Raw genomic sequence first — 18351 nt, 5'->3', positions numbered from 1 at the left:
TCTAATCCGACAAATTCTCCCGCTCTCAAGGCATTGTGGTCTGCTGTCAAAGCTGCGCTGGCAGCAAGTATGTGAAATATGCTTAAGAGCAGTGGTGGTTCTCCAAGCCTTGCTGAAAGGATAGTTTAACTGATATGTGTGACACCGACATTATGACAGCAGGAATATTTGTTTTATTTTTTTTTTCTACCTAATGCTGTTATATACTGTTCATTTGAATGTTATTACTATTATAACATAAGGAAGGTTTGCTGCTACTTAATTGCATTCATGCTGTTAAGGCTAGTCTGTACTGGACCTTACCTAATTAGGCGATGAGGGGCTTCACCAGAACTGAGTGGAACTGAATCTGTGGAACTGCTGACAGTCCGCAGCTCCCCTGGAGTCCCTGTTAAGGGCCGAGCTGTGGTCCAAAAAAAAAAGAGAGGGCAGCCTCTGTTTTGATTGATCGCTGTGGTTTGAATTAGAAAGGGGATAAACTCTTTGAATAATGATTGCAAAACATTTTGCTTTAGCTGCCTGCGTGAAACCAAACACTCTGGCTTAAACCTTCAGCCCACTTTTTCTCCACCGTCGTGTTTTCACTTCATATCCCTGAGTTCATGGGAAACTTTCAGTGGAGGTTACCTGCGCCTGTCTAAGCAGTGGAAAAAAGTTGTCATGGCCTAAGAGAATGTTTTTGCAGTTCGCTGAAATATTACCGGCGTTGTCAAATGTCATTCCGAATGAGAAAGCAAACATTTTAATCAGCATTTTAAAAGCTGGACTTTTTTCGAAACGGTTGACTCCGGCAGAAAGGGGTCACGTAAACAGAGCAGACGTGACGTTTGATGTCATGTTTGGTCCGTTTCTCCAGTTTTGATGCCACTGCATGGAAAGTTGGACTCTCCCTGTCCAAAAAAGGAAGACTAGGGGGATGAATGAGAAACTACTGAGAGGTCTTAACATGTTAAGTGTTGTAATCTTCCCAAAGCGTCCAGTCCCTTTTTCCTGTCGGCCCTCCTCTCAACTTCAACCTCCAACCTTTCCCTGCATGTATCACTGCAAATGAAGGCAGCCCACGCCGGGACGACGTGGAGGAACCAAAGCCCCAGGGCCTTCTTCCTCTTTCTCTCTCTCTCTCTCTTTCTTTCTTTCTCTCTCTCTCTCTCTCTCTCTCTCTCACTCATTCTCTCTCGCTCTTTCTAGGCCTGCTCCCACTAACTGACCTCCAGTCCCGGCCACTCCTCTCCACTCTCCTCTCCCAGCCAGACGTGCGGAGGCCCTGCCGTAAACACAAGCTCCTATCACTCGCACGCCTGTAATGACTGTTTTAACAGCACCAGAGGAGGGGGAATATACATTGTAAATTGTGTTTGACAATGCGGGCTTAGTGGTTTTGTCGTAGCTTGTCTGTAGTTATTACTCAGACTTCCTCCCGCCACAGATAAGGGCAGTCGCTGAACATACCAAGGTGCACATTGTCGGCACGGGGTCCTTATCGCTCAGATTGATTTAGGGCAAACCCCTGTGACAGAGGTCATTGTGCACTAAAGTTATCCATCATTCAGGCTTTTGATTTCTGTCCGTGTCTGTCTCCAGAGTGTCTACACGTACACGTAGGCTGGGCAGGAGTGGTGGGGTGGAGTGTGCGGTGCGGAACACAAGATCTCAGCAAGCTTCAGAATAACCCAGGTGTGCCCAGGTCTACTATACCATGCCTCTGATATGCAGGTGGTAGCATTGATATGGCAGACACCATTACCTCCAGTGCAGCCTGTACTTCCTCTCATTGTTGTCAAAACTGCAGCTCTGAAGTATTTAGATTTAAGACATAAATCATTGCTGCATTTGACAAAATCTTCAGTAATTAATCAACGATTGACACAGAGTGTTCTCTCTCTGTTTTCTTTGGTCTGTATATGAAACATTTGAATACCCTGCATGAAATATTTTCCAGCATTCTGAGTCTCTCTTTTGTGTGAAGTGGTACTAACATTTCTTCCTGAACAATGAATTTATACATATATCTCATAAAACTGTGTTATTTCAGTGGGATGAGCATGAGTATTTATTGGCATGCATGCTGTCCATGCCTGGACTGTCTTGAAACTTAAATGTCATATTTGTTCTGGCATAAAAATTAGGAAATCCTACTTTAGGATATGCGGTGATTCATAATGTTTGGAATATTTATTGCCAAGATTTTCCGTGATCCCTATAATGGCTTAAAGTTGACAGAAAGCTTTTTTTTTTCTTCATAAGTTGTTAAATGTGCAAAAATGCCTTGGCAAATGAACCTGAATAAACAGCTTCTTTATTCCACTAGTGAGTGCTTCTTCCTTCAAGGCTTCAAAAAACAGTAGCTATTGACTGTGTTGATGGAGCAGAAGTGGCAGCGGAACTTCGAGCTGCTTCTGACGCCTACAATCCATCCATAAGGATGGCTTAAGTAATTACACCTCAGTCCATAATCAAAACTGTGTCAAGCAGTCTGAGAAGCCCTGGATTTATACACTGGATTTCTGTTAAATGGAAGGCTACTTAAAGCATTTTTAGGCTCCTCTCCTCACACACGTCCACATTATTATATATATTTTTTCCTCTTTTTTCTGTAAGCCCCCCTCTGAAATGTCACATCCCATTACACAAATTTGGATATGCTAAATTAGCGAGAAAGGTGCTTATACAGTGCTGAATACGTTATATCCCCCTCACCCCCTTTAACAGTTTGTGGAGTGGAGGGTTGGCTTGTTCAGGGGAAATGTAGGTCTTTAACTCTTGGAAGTTGTCTTGAATTTCCTCCCCGTCGGAAGATGATGTGGTTTTGCAATTCAAATATTTGCTCCTTCTCCTTCCCAATGCAAAGCTGCTTTGAAGCTGGGAAGTTCTATCATCACCAATGACAGTGTGAGTGTGCAGCGTGACAGCGCACCAGGCAGCGCTGCACTCCTTCTTACCGCATATTTTAAGTGCTGTGGAAACACCAAATCAAAAATGCATGCAAATGTCTGCATGTTTTGCATGCGGATATTTTGATTTGCGCCCCTTGCATATTCAGGTAGAGAGTACGTGCAGATAAACAGCATTAATCAAGACTACTTAATATGGCCAGTGCGTTGATCCTACTCATAAATAAACACTCTGGCAAGCTCTGAACTTTCACCAATTTCTGCTCTGTGTTGATGATGAAAGAGCTTGTTTTTCTTTTTTCTTTCTCTGTTTTTTTAATTGAGTGTGTGCTTAAAATGCACTTGAGGGCTGAGTCTTTTCAGAGGTGTCAGGACTTGAAGCACTCTTGATTCCCCTGCTAATTAAGCTGCTTCCACTTGGGTCACTTCGTCAGTGACAATAGGCTTTTGGCTTAAAAAAAAAACAAAAAAACAGATTTGCTGAAGTGGCTCTCCATTCATTATTGTATAAATACACATCACCTCTTTATAGAGGCCTGGGGGGAGGTGGGGTCACCTGCTGGAGATTTTTTTTTAACTGTAACCTTTTGTGCCAAGAATAGTTATCACTGCAAATAGGGATTCCTTTTTGTGAATTTTTACAATTTGATCAAGTGTGGCGTGCTGCACATTAACCTCTATAAACCACCTAACTTGTCAGTGGCCCTCTTCAAACATAAAGAATATATAAGATAATTAAGAATTGTCGTTGCAACAAGAACACCCTGCTCTCCAAAACCCTGTAATTTCTTCCTTTTTTATATTCTTTCCCTTTTTCATTTTTCGCCTCTCAACAGCAATTAATCTCATTTTTAGTACAATTTCCACCCCACTCCTGAAGTCAGGCAGAGTCCCCTGTTTTGTTCGTATTTGGCTTGGTTCCTGTGCATAGTCATTAAAGGTCCAATTAATGTCACCCTTTAGCTGAAGAGTGCTCATTTTTATTGGGGAGCTGACAGTCGCCGCCGTGAGTGCCGCAGTGTAATATGCATTAATTGCCCCGTAACACTGGTAATTACCAGTTCTTCAAGCCTCTCAGTAAACTGTCATGCCCAGACAAGACTGCTTTGAAACAGATTACTCATTAGGGAGACCTGCCCTGTTTTCCAATGGGGCTCGCTGTGTTGGCACAAAAAAAATGATTCTGGTGCTGAACAAATAGTTGCCAAAAGCAATTTCCTATTACAACTTCCCTGTGACGGGCCTTCTCTCGCTCGACACCCCCCTCCCCTTTTTTCACCGTTCCGGTCGTCACTTGGGGTGGGGGTCAGGAGCTGAGACAGGGTCCACCGTGGATCTGCCACGCCTTCTGTAATCGCCACTGACACACACAAGACTGGCTCTCATCGGGCACCTGCTCTGGAGGGCTGTACCCTGACTGAGAGCTGAGAGCTCTCTCTCTCTCTCTCTCTCTCTCAGTGAGAGAGGTACCTGAGATCACTGTTTTCTGGCTTCCCTGTCACTTGGTGAGTTCATCAATGGGGAGGTTTTGGATGGTTTGAAAGAGTCAGCTGTTAAATTAAACAGTTTCATGCATGTGATAACAGTGGCCCTAGTTTTTGAGTCATTTATGTTTTGGTCATATCATTCAGACCACTATGATTAATATGTCATAAAACTGCCAATATAATAGACATCTCAAATTCAAAATACAAACTTTACAGGAGAAACATTTTAAAAAGCTTTTAATTTAGCATCACTGTCACACAATAAACTGGTATCTCTTTAATAACAGACAAACAACATTTTAATTTTTTTTCAGGTAATTTTGAAGAATTTCTTTAGTTCTGATAATCTTAAATTCATCTAAAATTTTGACTCAATTTAAAGATCAACCAAATTAAATTGGTTTACTGATCATGAAAATTAGATATAATTCAAAGTTGTACTGAGAGTGGCGCTCACTTTCTCTTAGTGACATCCTTGTTACCAACAGTCCCCATCAATTGACCCATTGTCACTTGAAGCTTAGTGCTTTTGGTGGATTTTAAAAGAAGCAGCAGTCTGGATGATTGTGGTTAGTTTATGTGATTTTCTTCAAGCACAAGACTATATATTCTCAGACATTAGTTAATGAGTGTGTGGACACAAGTAAAAGAGCAGTATAATATGTTTTTTTTCGCACATCAGGATATACAGTGTCACCTAAGACAAATGAAAGTCTAAAGTCATGCAACAACTTGCTTGATTCAGTAGGAAAATTGACACAGTTCTCATTTTCCATTATAAATCTATTGTAAGCAGATTATAATTTATCTTAGTCTAGTCTTACATACACAGAGGATATTATTAATATCTTAGCATGTTGGATCAAGGACTTCTGGTGAAATCTGATTACGCTTTCTGTATTTTTAATAATAATATATATCGCAAAACAACCAAAAAATACAATGTTCGTTGTCTCCAATATTGTGCAGCCAGAATAGCCGATTTAAATCAAATGAATGATTAAAATGCATCATTGATGTCCGAACTAAACTCAACTCCAAGATCGTAACTAGAAAGCAACACACGATAGAAAAATCTATATGTTTTGCCTTTTATATTTAACATGGCACTTGTAGAGAAAACGAAAAAAAATATATAGAAAAGCTTCTATTCCAAATAATCTTCTGTCATCATTAAATGTTGGAACAATATTAAGAACAACCAGCTTTAAATTATAGCTGAAATATGATTATATGATTATAGTTGAAAATTGATCTACAAGGTTTTTGTTGACAGCAAGTATTTCTTTTTTTTATTATAATGTTTAACCATTTTTGTTGGTCTACTAGTAATTAAATTGTGAGATGATTTAAAGAGTGGGTATTTTTAAATAAATAAATAATTTAGTAAAATCACAATATGTATGAATGGTACTGATTTGATTTCAAGGACATCATGACCTAGACTTAATGTTAAAATAGTAACTTTTTGATGTATTTGCTGTTTTATTATCATGCAAAGTATGTAAAAAAAAATACATTATTTATAAAGCCTTTTTTTTTCTTGCTAGAGAAGAAACCATCTCACAGACACACACACACGCACGCATGCACACACTCATGCACAGTGTCGCACGCGTTTGTTTTATCTCCCTTATAGCACCTGCTTCAGGCAATCTGCTCCCACTCCCTTTAAATGAATTTTGTCACAGCCTTTCAGATTCTCACTTGGCTATGTGCTAATGAAAGGAGATGGTACAATTTGAAGTGACCAGGTAGCAGAGAGCAGTGCGCAGCTGAGCATGCTGGGGACACTGGGAGACAAAGAAGAAGCGTCTTGCTTCGTCACTGATAAACCTATTACAGTTCTCATTAACGGGCACCCATCCACACCCTTTGGTGCTTTGCCTTTCTTGTGGGTTTGTATGTGTGTGTTTATCTGTTTGCGTTGGGCAAGCACTTATCAAATTGTTTATGACAGGACTAATTGGGATAATTGAAGACATTAAGATTACCTGTCAGCTATGTGTATCCAAACTCCACGTCTGGCTGACAACTTGTGACAAGCGAGGGACCCCGTAGCATCAGTCATGATGGCATTTTCCCAAGACATAATAAGGACAGTGGGGGCCCACTCTAATTTGACGTGGACAGGCTTCTCAGGACAGAGGGGCTGGCTAAATTGAGTGCGGGTGGGGGTCTGTCTGGGTCTAGCTAATGGAGTCCCCTTTGGCATTCTGATGGGGAGATGAGGCAGTTTGAGGGGAAAAGTGAAAAGGGCTCCAGCCTTTTTTTTTTTTTTTTTTTTACAAGTCTTTAGGAACATCAGAGGGGGAAAATGGCCAAGGGCTGTAGACCCTCTACCCCTGACAGAATACAAGATGATGTGAAGGAACAAGGCGGCCTGTTTGTGTGGGGTAATATTTGCAAGAACTGACCACCCGTACAGTAGACAAAGAGATGCGTCCTTCCCAGTGACCTTAACTGGGTCCTTATGTATCTTGTCCTGGAGTGCACTGGCTTTAGTTATGGTATACGCTCCTAAAAATAAAGGTTCTTTCAATGGTTCTTTGAGCTTTATCATAAAAAGAACCACTTTGGATCAATTGAGCAAATCTATGTATCTTTTTCTGCATGTAGGTTTGCCATAGCATCATCCATTTGCTGCTTTTTATTAGTGTGTTTGGATGCAAATGCTCAAGTAGCATAGAACAGCACTTTGGAGATCCATGGATTTTTTTTTTTATTATTTATTTATTTATTTTAGAACACCTCAAAGCAACGAGCTTGTATGTGAAGATATTTATCAATGTAGACCAGTGCAAGGCGTGCATTCTTCACCATTCAGTCAGGCAGTGCAGGCAGTCACTCCACAAGCTGAGCAAATTGCAGTAAACTTACTCCAATCAAAGCGTGATTTTATTGTGATATATTATGGAAAGGAAAGTAACAACAAAAGTTGAAACAGTCATGTTACAGAATGAAATAATCTCACGACCCCACACTCTGCACCAGGAGCGGATAGCTTACACACATGCAGCAGACCACACCAGAGTCCACTGGAAGTGAACCCCAGAGTACCAGTTTCAGGTGAACCAGATATTGTTAATCTGTACCACTCTCGGGCTTGAAAACAGCTTTCACATTTTTAACAAAAGTAAAGAAATTGCAAAGCAAGAGCTCCTTGGTCCAGGGAAAAAGTCTAGTGTAAAAAGGCCTTCAAAAAAGGTCTGAAGAACCATCACTTACTGTAAAAGATGTTTGCACTTAAACATTTCTTTTACATTTTATTGTGTATTTTATTCCTAAAATGAATTGCTACTGTGATTTCCCAGCTCAGAGTCTTTTTTCTGACCTTAAGTAGGGGAAGAACAGATTACTAGCGTTACACTCCGCTCACTTCTGTCTTTGTTCACTGAGCACCTGTAAACCAGCATGTCATGCCATTTCTAGGCCACACTGGTGGTGGCCCGCTCCTGGCCAAGGCCTGCTGTGCGTAGGGTCTGTCCACTGATGTCCCAGATCCCACCCTCCTGCCCCACTCTCCCTGCGATCGCAGTGTTGCTCAGGGATTTGTGGTGTCATTGTGACCGCAGATCAGTACTGTCAACTGAAGGGATGGTCCTGTTTGTTGCCTTTGGAAAACGGGGTTAAACTATCAGCGTCACAGACCCTGAGCCCAGCGCCCTCGCCGCCTCCCTCCCATTCTCAGCCCCTCACCCTCTAAATGAGCGAAAATCAATACCAGATTGCCTGAGGACCGGTGTTTGGCGTCGGCCTGACCCCTGCACGTTACCCTTTCATTCTTCCATTACATGTTTTGAAGTATTTAACTTCCAGTTTGATCCCTTGGCTAATTAGTCAGGCCAGTCCACTCGGAGGAGCCTCTGCGGTGTCTTTGAAACCCCACGGTGTGTGAGTACGAGTAGCTGAAGCCCTGGTTGCCGCAATCCCACCCGGGGCCATGGTCTCGCTTGTGTTATGTTTGCTTTGTAAATGTTTTAGAATGACAATGAAATTTGATTTGCACCCTGGATCTTCAGAATAACATTGGCTTCATCCTGTGTAAATTATCAGTAACTGAGCATGCCCAGAGTAATATGTTCATGTCGGTCATCTGTAATATCATTAATTCAGTGAATTTGAGAAATAAAAAACAACATATCATGCCTGTGTGTTTAGAATATTTTCCTTTTTTAGAAAATGTCCACAATCTTTGGAATATTTTACTTCACAAAGATAGAAAGAAAATACATTTTGTTTAAGGTTTCATCCCAAACTACTCCCTAAGTAGTGTGCTGTTCATGTCAAGCAATTATGAGTTTTATATCTAAACAGAGCATTATTTGTTTTTAATAAAGCGGTATTACATTTTTCTAAATGTTGAAAATTTAAATGTAGTGCTGTCTGTGTAGATGCTGCAGTTTTTTGACTTTTTTTTAAACAGTTCCAGTAACCAAAGAGAACATTTAGCCTGGACAAGAAAAAAACTCCAGAAGCCTCAATTTTTATTTTAAAAACTGGATGCAAGCATATAGGTCCTTAAAGCTACCTCTTGCTTGTAATGTTTTTATATTAGATCATAAAATTTTAAATACCTCCACATTCAAAAAAATATTAATTGCTATTTAGCTGCACATAATGTTTTTTGATTTTGTTTAGTAAGTGTGTGTACAGTGATCATTGCGGTAGAGTGTTTGCATGCCACCCACAAACCATGGGGTTCTGCGTTGGGCCGACTGCCTAATGATGGAGCCAAATGACATTGTGGCCTTTGTGTATCCCAATGGGGATAAAACTACCTTCAGGAATGTAAACATGGTGCAGACTTAGCACACGGCTTTCTTCGGCCTTCTCCCCACATCACCTCCACACCCACTTCGCATAGTCAAGGCCTAATACTGGCCTTCAGCCCTTTTTTCCCCAGCAGCCCGTGCTGACGCCCTGTAGCTGCATTGTGATAATTATAATTCACTGGACAGCAGTTATGTACGAGTAGTAAAAGGAAGAGCTGTTTTATTTCTCTACATCTTTCTCTCTGCTTCTCTTGTTTTTGTGCGTCAGGGTGACTGCAGCAACAATTCATTACAGTCGCTGAATAGCTGTAAGCAATATGGAGTGCAGGAAAAGTTCAGATGCCGTGGTGCTGACATGTTGATTTAGTGGCAGTAACACCACTGTGCACTTCCAAAGGTGGTGACTTGGACGAAAGCCAGGTCTGTTTTCACACAGACCTTTTTTTTTTTTTTTTTTTTTAAACTCTGGCTGCTCTTATTTTTGGGGCCCTTCTCCCTCAGTTTTTTTTTCTCCTTGGGTGTCAGACACCAACTTTCACACCTATTTATAAGCACTGGTAATTTACCCTTCCTGCATTCTCCTCCTCCATGTGAATTCAGAGAAGATAATGTTTGGTTATCTAAAAAGGCATTCACAAAATCGCTGCAAAAAAGTTGTGTTGTGTTTATTTATTTTATTTATTTATTTATTTATTTTTTATCCTGACCTGCACAAAGATATACAACATGCAATTAAAAGTTTATTGAACTTCAGCATGCTGCTGACCTTCAAGCAGGACACAGCCAGTGTCAGTAGGCTATTTTTAACATCCTGCTGATGTGAAACATCAATAAAAGTGCTTTCACTGTAATTTAGGTTTAATCATAACATATTCTGGTAGGGCTGCACAGTAAATTGTTTCAGCATCATCATCGCAGTGTAGTCACATTATAGGGTGTTCAGAGTCACATGCACAGTTGAAGCAAACACATAATGCTAAAAATGTAATGTCGCTGGTTGATACAATATTTTGTATTTATATAAACGGGTACTAATACCCCTTTTTTTTTTTTTTTTTTATACAAACTTATTAGCCAATACATTAGCACCGCTGACTGCTGAAGTGCCAAATATTGATTATCTTATCTTATTACTAAGGCATCTCTCTAGAGGTAGATTTATTTTGTCGCAAATAAAAAAATCTGGTCTTTATTTATTTATTTTTATTTTTTTTATTTCTTCAAACTTATCAGCCATAACATTAGCGCCACTGACAGCAGAAGTGCAAAACATTGATTATCTTTATCTGCTAACGCATTTCTCTCTAGAAGTGTATATATTGTACAGCAAATAAACAATCAGTTATTTAAGGCAGGGTTAAAGCAGAAAAAACAGGCAAGCTTAAGAAAAGGTTGGATGAATATGAAGCCCCCAGCATTGGACTGTGGAGCAGTGGAACTGCGTTTTCTGGAATAATGTGCTAATTTATTGATAGCAGGTTGTGGGTTTGCAGGCATGCAAAAATAAAAAAATAAATAATAAAAATAAATATATATATATATATATATATATATATATATATATATCTTCATTGTATAACTTGACCATTAGGTTAATAGAATTACTAATTCATTTCTATACATAATTTAAACCTCATTAGTGTTAAAAACTAAATATTGCATCTTTCAATCACTCTATGGCTGATTATGCTTCACCTTTCTATGTATGTGTGTGTGTGTGTCTGTACATACATATGTGTGTGTGTACATGTGTTTGTACGTGTGAGGTCAGGTCAGTCAAACCGTTAGGCACCAGAACAGTCCCCTGCAGCCTGGGAGACGGAGGCTTGTTTATCTGAAGGGAACACGTCTGCTGCAGCCCTCTGAGCACCATAGATGCTGGACACTCCAGCACAGAGGCGCCTGGGTCGGCCCAGTCAGACCCGGCTTGGGTTACACTCCAAACTGTTGTTGATTACCGCCATGGCTGCAGAGGGGCTCATCATAAATTGGAAACACATTAGCGTTCAGGGATAAGGGCAGGATTAGGCCTCAGTCCGTAGCCAGACCTGCTTAAAACAAAATGGAGGCCATTGAGGGGGATTTGTTCCTTTGCCCCAAGAGAGGGTTGCTAATTATTCAGTGGGGGCTGCTGGGAGTTCACAATAACTGGTTAAAGGAGCTTGTATCCCCTTGACAGTGTCACTGTAGTCCCACTGATGCTCATCAGCAGGCTAAGTTCTCCCTCATCGTGCTACTGAAGGAGAGATGCCTATTCATCATCGTGACACAGGCTCATCTGCAAATTAACACCAGGGGCAGGTCTTACCTTTCTCGAAGGAGTGCTTTTCAGCGTGTACACCTCTCTGTGTCTACTAAGGGTGTTTATTGTTCCTTGTTGTTGGATGCATTTATTAAATTGGGTTAAGAGATCAATGACCAAAACATCTATGCTTTTATTGGTGTAATTTTTTTTTTAAGCAATGAATCATAATCTCTTTATAAATTCCTTCCTAGGAAGGCTTAATGAAAGCTTTTGTCCATTTGCCTGAAGGTGAGTGCCATTTAGGGTGATAGAGAACAGACTGCTCTTAAAGATCTGCTGAACTCCAGGTCGCCCGACACTTGATCCGGAGCGAGAAGGTGAGCCAGTCTCTTTTGTGAGCCCAATCCTCAGAGGAACCCGATCACACTGGAGTAGAAAAGGGGGGTTGCTGTTGTGTAGGAGAACATAGACCATGCTGCACATGTTCTACTGAAGATCTTTTATCAGAAACATCAAGGCGTCAGTGTCGCACAGGCTCCTCTGGGCGGCCCCTTCGTCTGCACACTAAAAGGCCGTGGGCCAGGCCATCGGTTGTTTGGTTTCACCGCATAGCCAAAGCAGGCAGGCGCGTGTCAGAGCGAGTCGGAGCGTGACGCTGCAGATCTGAGCCGTTCGGGTCACGGCACCAGGAACTTCAGCAACAAGGGTAAAGCTGCCTCCCGACATTGGAGAAAGCATCAGTGGGTTTTCATCTCATAGCAGCAATTCACATTAACAAAGACCAAATGCAAAAGAGACAGCCTGATTTAGGTTCAGACTGATTGCTTTCTGAATGGGTGCGTTCATGAATAGGCGATCCAGATTACTGACCCCTCCGGTGTCGGCTGGTGTCTCCCTATCTTTCCACCCTGTCATTTCAAAGGAAATTAAGTGGCTAAAACTGGAAGTGCCATCTCCTTAGTCATTATCGCGGACAGGCCAGGTGTTTATTGGATCTCACCTCACCAATAGCACGACCATCATTAATACATGAGCGAAGTATAATGAGCGCAGTGCAGTTTTACGCAATTATAGCCGCATGCCGGATGAGGGTGAGGGTCTTTACCTCTACGCATTAATGAGGTTATCAATATGTGTGCTGGGCAGGGCCATCGCTGATGCTGCTATCCCGGCCAGCCTGGCTGAAATGTAGGGACACGAGGCAACTCTTATTCTTCAGATCACAGATATTCCTCAGGTTTACCAATATAAAAAAGGCACCATAATCCTCCTTTATTCTGTATAGTCATTATTCATCGAGATGCCATGCCTGTGAGTGTCTATTGCACTACCGCACTGTGATTTCCACGATGCAGAAGACATAGATAGAATCACAGAATTAAGACATAAAATTTATTTCATGTGTAAAGATGGGAAAGAATAAAACTAGAGTAAAAACACGCTTTATTCTTTTAGCGTTAGAGCTTGCTTTAGTCTATGTGCATGTACATCTCATGTCTGTCTTCATTCAGATCGCCCGCATAGTTCAGGATGCATGTCATTTAATGGTTTTTATTCTAAACTTTAAACAAAACCTTGTCATATGAATGAAGTATGTGGATAAAATCGTTATGGTGTGTATAAAAGTTGAGCCCCAAGAGCCTAAAAGTTACACCTCAAACAAACAGACTGTCTAACTAGACAAAACTAATGCAAATTAACACACAGAAACAAAAAATGCTTTTAGACTTTCAAAATTCCTCTCATTAGTTTTCTTTCTCATTTTGCGGATCTGAAAAATTGTCAGATTTGTGACTGAATAACCTTTACACCACTATGGAATATTGTAAACACTATGGCAACGATTATCATCAGACATTTGCCTTGGGTTAGTAATATTTTACTGATGAAAATAAATATGATTTTCTATTGTGTAATTAGTTGACGGTGCATAAAGGAAAAACTCCAAGTAGAATGAAAGAAAATATGATAAAAGAAAACACAAACATTTAAAAAACAAAATTTGGGGAAAAATTGGGCCTACATTACTGTACAAAACAAGTCCAGACATCTGCTATCCACACTATTTTATAAACCCCCTTGACAGCACAAATATGTCTGTAAAATTCTACCTGCATCAGGTGAGGATCTTTCATTGTAACCTGTTCTAGCTTAATCACAGTGTTCTTTTTTTCTTTTTCTTTTTTTCCTCCCAGATAGTGTGTGTTCATCTTTAACGTACCCGAGGTGATTGAATGCATCCAGCAGATTTTTGTTCTTAACATTGGGGATGTTAATGGCTGGTCTGTACTTATATCACTGTTTGTGATATTTCAGACTAAGCTTGTTTACCGTCTGCAGTGTTGTGTCCAGCCGAGGCCATACCTCTTTAAATATCCTGTTTGTGTGGAGGCTTTTTGTTATTATCTCTGTGCTGCTGTATCCAGGGCCCCAGGCTGGTCCAGTAAAACATGCAAGACAGAGGTTCTGTGCCGATATCGCCTTGCTCGCAGCCTTGAGTCGGCCCCCGCCCCCTGTCACCCAGTTCAAGCCCTATAAATAAACACCAATTAATCACCAGCCGAGAGCCAGGCCAGACCAAAGCTGTGACAGCACAAGCCCTAGTCTCTCCTTTTTCTCTCTCTCTTTCTCTCCTTCTTTCTCTCTCTCTTTCCTTCTCTCTTTTCCTCTCACCGATTGTTTTTCTTTTTCTTTTATAAGACTAATAGAGGATGTGGCTTCATAAGCGGCCTTGATATTTAAAGCATATCTGAGCATGTATTGTTATATGTGAGCATGTATTGTTATAGCTGAGCTTGGTTATACAATATATTTCAGTTGGAAACACAGTGATTTCTTACAGATTGTATTTGATCCCAGGAACTCTGAATAGACCGGGTTTCACTTCAGCACCAGAAGTTCTCAGTTTAGGCCCTGGGTACTTTTATGATGAAAAGGTATTCTGTGGATGTTGCGACGAGCTGCTGGGGAGAGCTTGAGACGACACCGTGGAGGGCTGTAATTAGTTATTTAATTACGCTGCGATTACACGTGTGCATTGAGAGGGGGAGGAGGCCACGCTAATGGCAGCTTACTCTCTCAGCACCTCCATTTGGGTTTTTGTTCTTAAGTGCTGTGCTCTCATTAAGCTGCCGTTTTAACCAGCATGGCACCTGCTTGAAAATCAAATGCAGGCCGCTCGTTACGGCTAATGGCTGCGTGTCTGCCAGCAGCGCTCTCCATGGCATACCGCTCACTCCGCCCGCCAAAGCTAGCACGCTCCAAATTAGCTACATTTCACAAACAATTTCACCAACTCGTTACGCAGTTAGATGTTTATTGGAAGATCACCGACTTCCCCCGAGCGTTGCGGGTGCCAGCTTTAGGTGATGGAGCACTGGCCCGCATAATAGACCGCAATTATGATTGGAGCCTTGCGCCGTTTACTGCATTATTTATGGAAACCTTTCATTGAGGGTTTTTTTTATTATTATTATTTATTTTGAAATGTTCACAGCCCCGTCTCTTTAACCTTGGACCCCTGATGTTTGCCCTTTACCTCTTTCCCTTTCCACTGCCAACAACCCATCCCTTGTGCTACTAGCTTCAGATCTAGATCTAGATCTAGCTCTTTTTTCAAAGTCTCTCTGGTACAGACTTTATTAATTCAAACTAGAATTTAAACTCCATTTATTTACTTTACAGCGCACAGCCACACTGACACGGTTCCCTAGTGTTTATAATTTTGCTTTTGTTTCAATTTGTGCCTGGCCGCCCCTGACAACCCAGGGACATGATGTATCGTAGGCTGGTGCCTTATCTGTTGATGTACAGTTTTAACCTTTTCAGAACGTTGCTTCCCCCCCCCCATCTGAGCCCCCACCTCCTTCCTCCAGCAACCCCCCCTTCCCCACCTCACCATCCCACCACCCCACCCTTACTGTCTGAAAAGAGCACTGTGCACCAGTGCTCAATAAAAGTCTATCTTAACCTCTCTCCAAAGTTATCTAATGTAAATGTTTAGATTTTGTTTCCATAACATTTCCATAAAAAGAATGGCCATCCATACAGCGATGGAACAGAATATGGGACTCTTTTAAAAGACTTGGGGGTTGGGATAGGGTGGAGGGGTTGGGATAGGGTGGAGGGGCTGGGGGGGTTTCTGGAGGACGAAAAAAAAATGCACCCTGCAGACTGTTCTGCTGAATGGCTCAGCTATGTGTGACTTTGTGGTGAACTTGCAGTGCATCTGTGTGCTCTCTCTCCAGGGCTGTTAGTTTTGGCCTGTTTGCCCAGAGATACTGGACTGTAAATCACAGCCTGTAAAACAGGGAATGCAGGGCCGCAGTCGCATGTACTCGCTTTTCTTCATGCTGCAGCCTCCGCACCTCTGCTGGGGTTTCGGGTTATTTATACAGTTCAGTTGCCCCGACACGTCCGATACAGGTCAAACAGCTCATTATTTATAGATATGGAGATGTGTAGCAGTCGGGAAGCACTGATGGAGAAGATGGAGAAGGTTGTAACAACTAACTGTTGGGAAGATTTTCATGATGATGATGATAATGATTGTGATGGTGATGACTGTGATGATGAGTAAGTATATTGGTGATAATGTAGAAGGAACACTAGAAACAGTATGGCGCAGCAGTATTTTAAACACAATTATGATGTTGACAGAGACATCAGTCTATGTTTTGCTGATGGCGTGATTGATCACAGTTGGAGTTTTATGAACTGCTCCTGAGGGGCTGAACTTCCTGCTGCGCTGCACAGCCCCTTCAGGCGGCTTCCTGTCTGACTCCTTCCAAGACTCATTTATTGTCTCTGGACATCGCATGTCACTAAATAATGCTATTTTCAGGCTCTTTCTGCACTCTTTCAAGTCCAAACCTCAACTCTGGCATGACTTTATGCCTCTATCTGGAAGTTCAAAGAACATCTATGATCTTTCATAGATCTTTCCTCGATGGATGATCCTATTCCCATTCTTCAGGGCAAAGTAAACAGTTACAGAAATGATTTATTAATTGGATGTCAAGAAAATTATGAAATAACTTTTTCTATGCGCCGTTCCAGCAAAGTGTGTATTTTTTTAATGTGTAATTACCTCTACACTTTACCTCTCAGTGGTGTGTGGATATATGATGTGACTAAGAAAACACAAAAAGCTGTAAAGATGGAAAAAAAAAGAGGGGGGGCCTAAAGGAAAAGGGTAGATTTGAATATTGTCTGAGCGGAGCTTTTCTCAGCAAGCGGGTGAGTGCTGTTATTTATAGCTCTCCAGAAGTGCAATGTGAGCCAAGGCAAAATGGCTGTACTTTAAGTGTCCATGTGAATGAAACAGCTGGACAGTACTGGAAGTGCACTGACAGATGCACTATTAGAGGGAGACTGCTCCCCTCCATCTCGGCCTCTCCGCTCCACTCTGGGCTTTCTCTGCAGCACTAATCTCCAGCACTGTTCCTCTCCACAGTTATTATTGTTGAAGTCCCATTGTAAAGAGATCCTGCTTATGTATCGTCTGCTGATCTTATCAGACAACGGCTTTTGTTTTATACTCTTAGTCATGTTTCCTAAAGGGTGGATCAAACGCGAGTCTGCTGCCCAGTTGCTTTTTTTCTCCATCTCCTGTCATATATAGTTTTTCGTCATTTGAATAAACTGGCCAAGAAAATCCACTTGACCTCCTCATGATCATTGCTTTGTTGCTTTGAAAGCTGTTGTACTTGATTGTGGAATGCTAACACAAACCAAACATGTTTTTATAGGATTTATAGATTTTATAGCTGTTTTTAAATCTGAAAATCCTTATTTTCCTTATTTGCAGGTTTGGTCCTGGGCTAGTCATCTACTGGTACGGCTTCATCTCCGAGTTGGACTGCCAGCGGGACAGAGGGATTCTGCTCAAAGACTGCTTCCCTACAGACATTGTGACTCTGTGCCATGGGTCAAGCCATTGCTGATGCTAGAGCTGAGGGTGATACCGATGCAGAGGAAGGTGGGGAGGAGCGTTTGTCGGTGGAGACGTGAATCCGGAAGAAATTTAGGTTTCCCGTTGCGCAAAAGCTACTGGCAAACATCTGCCCTGAACTCCAGTTGAACTCACAGGGATCAGGGTAAGGACAGTACCTCTGTAAAATCACGCCAGGAGGGCTGGGCTGGACTCTCCTTGGAATGGCTTGGGGTTGGCCCCTGGTCTGGACCCTACAGCCCTGCAGGAATCCCCCTGAAAAAGCAGGAGAATAGAGGGCAGGTAGCTCTTCTTATCATGGCTGTCCCTCTCCCTCCTCACTCTCTTGTGACCCTTTCACTCTCTCCTGAGACCAGTAGGGAGGTCATCACTGTTATCAGCTCTCCTGCTTTCCCCTTTCTCTGTATCTGATAGGGTGTGGCCTCTTTGGAACCTTTTTCTTTCCTTTTCTATTTTTGATTCGGGATGTTAAGCGGGATGTTAAATGTCTAAAAAGAGGCAGATTAATTGAGAAAGGTCTTTTAGCTCACATCCATGATTTTTTTTTTCTCAAACACAAATTCAATAAAATTAAATTAAAAGTTAAATAAAGTGTTGTTTCTTTTCAGAATATTTGTATATATAATATTATATGGCATACTTCTTTAAACAACAACAGACTCTAAGGAAACGTAGCACCTATTTTAGGGCAGAACTATTAAGTAACAAAAAAAAGTTACTGTATATGCTTGAAGAAAAAAACAGCCATTTTCCTAATCCCCCCACACTGAAGGGCACAAAGGTTGACGTTCCTGGAGCCTCCTTCTGCGTGCTGTCTGGATGAAAGACGAGTGCAGGCCCTCGGCGCAGGAGTACCATGGTGAGATATGAGGGAGATCAAGAGCTTCCCTCTCTCTCTCCCTCTGTTCTGTGTTAATCGGGCCCAGACCTGCGCTGACCTGCTCCTCTCAGGGCAGACTGTAGTGGAGCTTTACCCATCCCTGACCCCAGTCTCCCATCC

General features: G+C 41.7%; 1 protein-coding gene across 2 annotated transcripts in view; it reads left to right on the top strand.

The window, feature by feature from the left end:
* Positions 1-17942, top strand: part of cdin1 (CDAN1 interacting nuclease 1) — a 78704-nt gene extending 60762 nt beyond the window's left edge. For both annotated transcript variants that reach the window (XM_007257394.4, XM_022673079.2), the window contains one exon: positions 17208-17942. In XM_007257394.4, the coding sequence (XP_007257456.2) occupies positions 17208-17343 (136 nt within the window). In that variant the 3' untranslated portion in view covers positions 17344-17942. The remainder of the gene's footprint in view (positions 1-17207) is intronic.
* Positions 17943-18351: the final 409 nt, after the last annotated feature.

The sequence above is a fragment of the Astyanax mexicanus genome, chromosome 14 (assembly GCF_023375975.1).
Source record: "Astyanax mexicanus isolate ESR-SI-001 chromosome 14, AstMex3_surface, whole genome shotgun sequence".
NCBI classification, from domain to species: domain Eukaryota; kingdom Metazoa; phylum Chordata; class Actinopteri; order Characiformes; family Acestrorhamphidae; genus Astyanax; species Astyanax mexicanus.
Note: the sequence above shows the minus strand (reverse complement) of the source record. Positions and strands in the feature narration are given on the sequence as shown.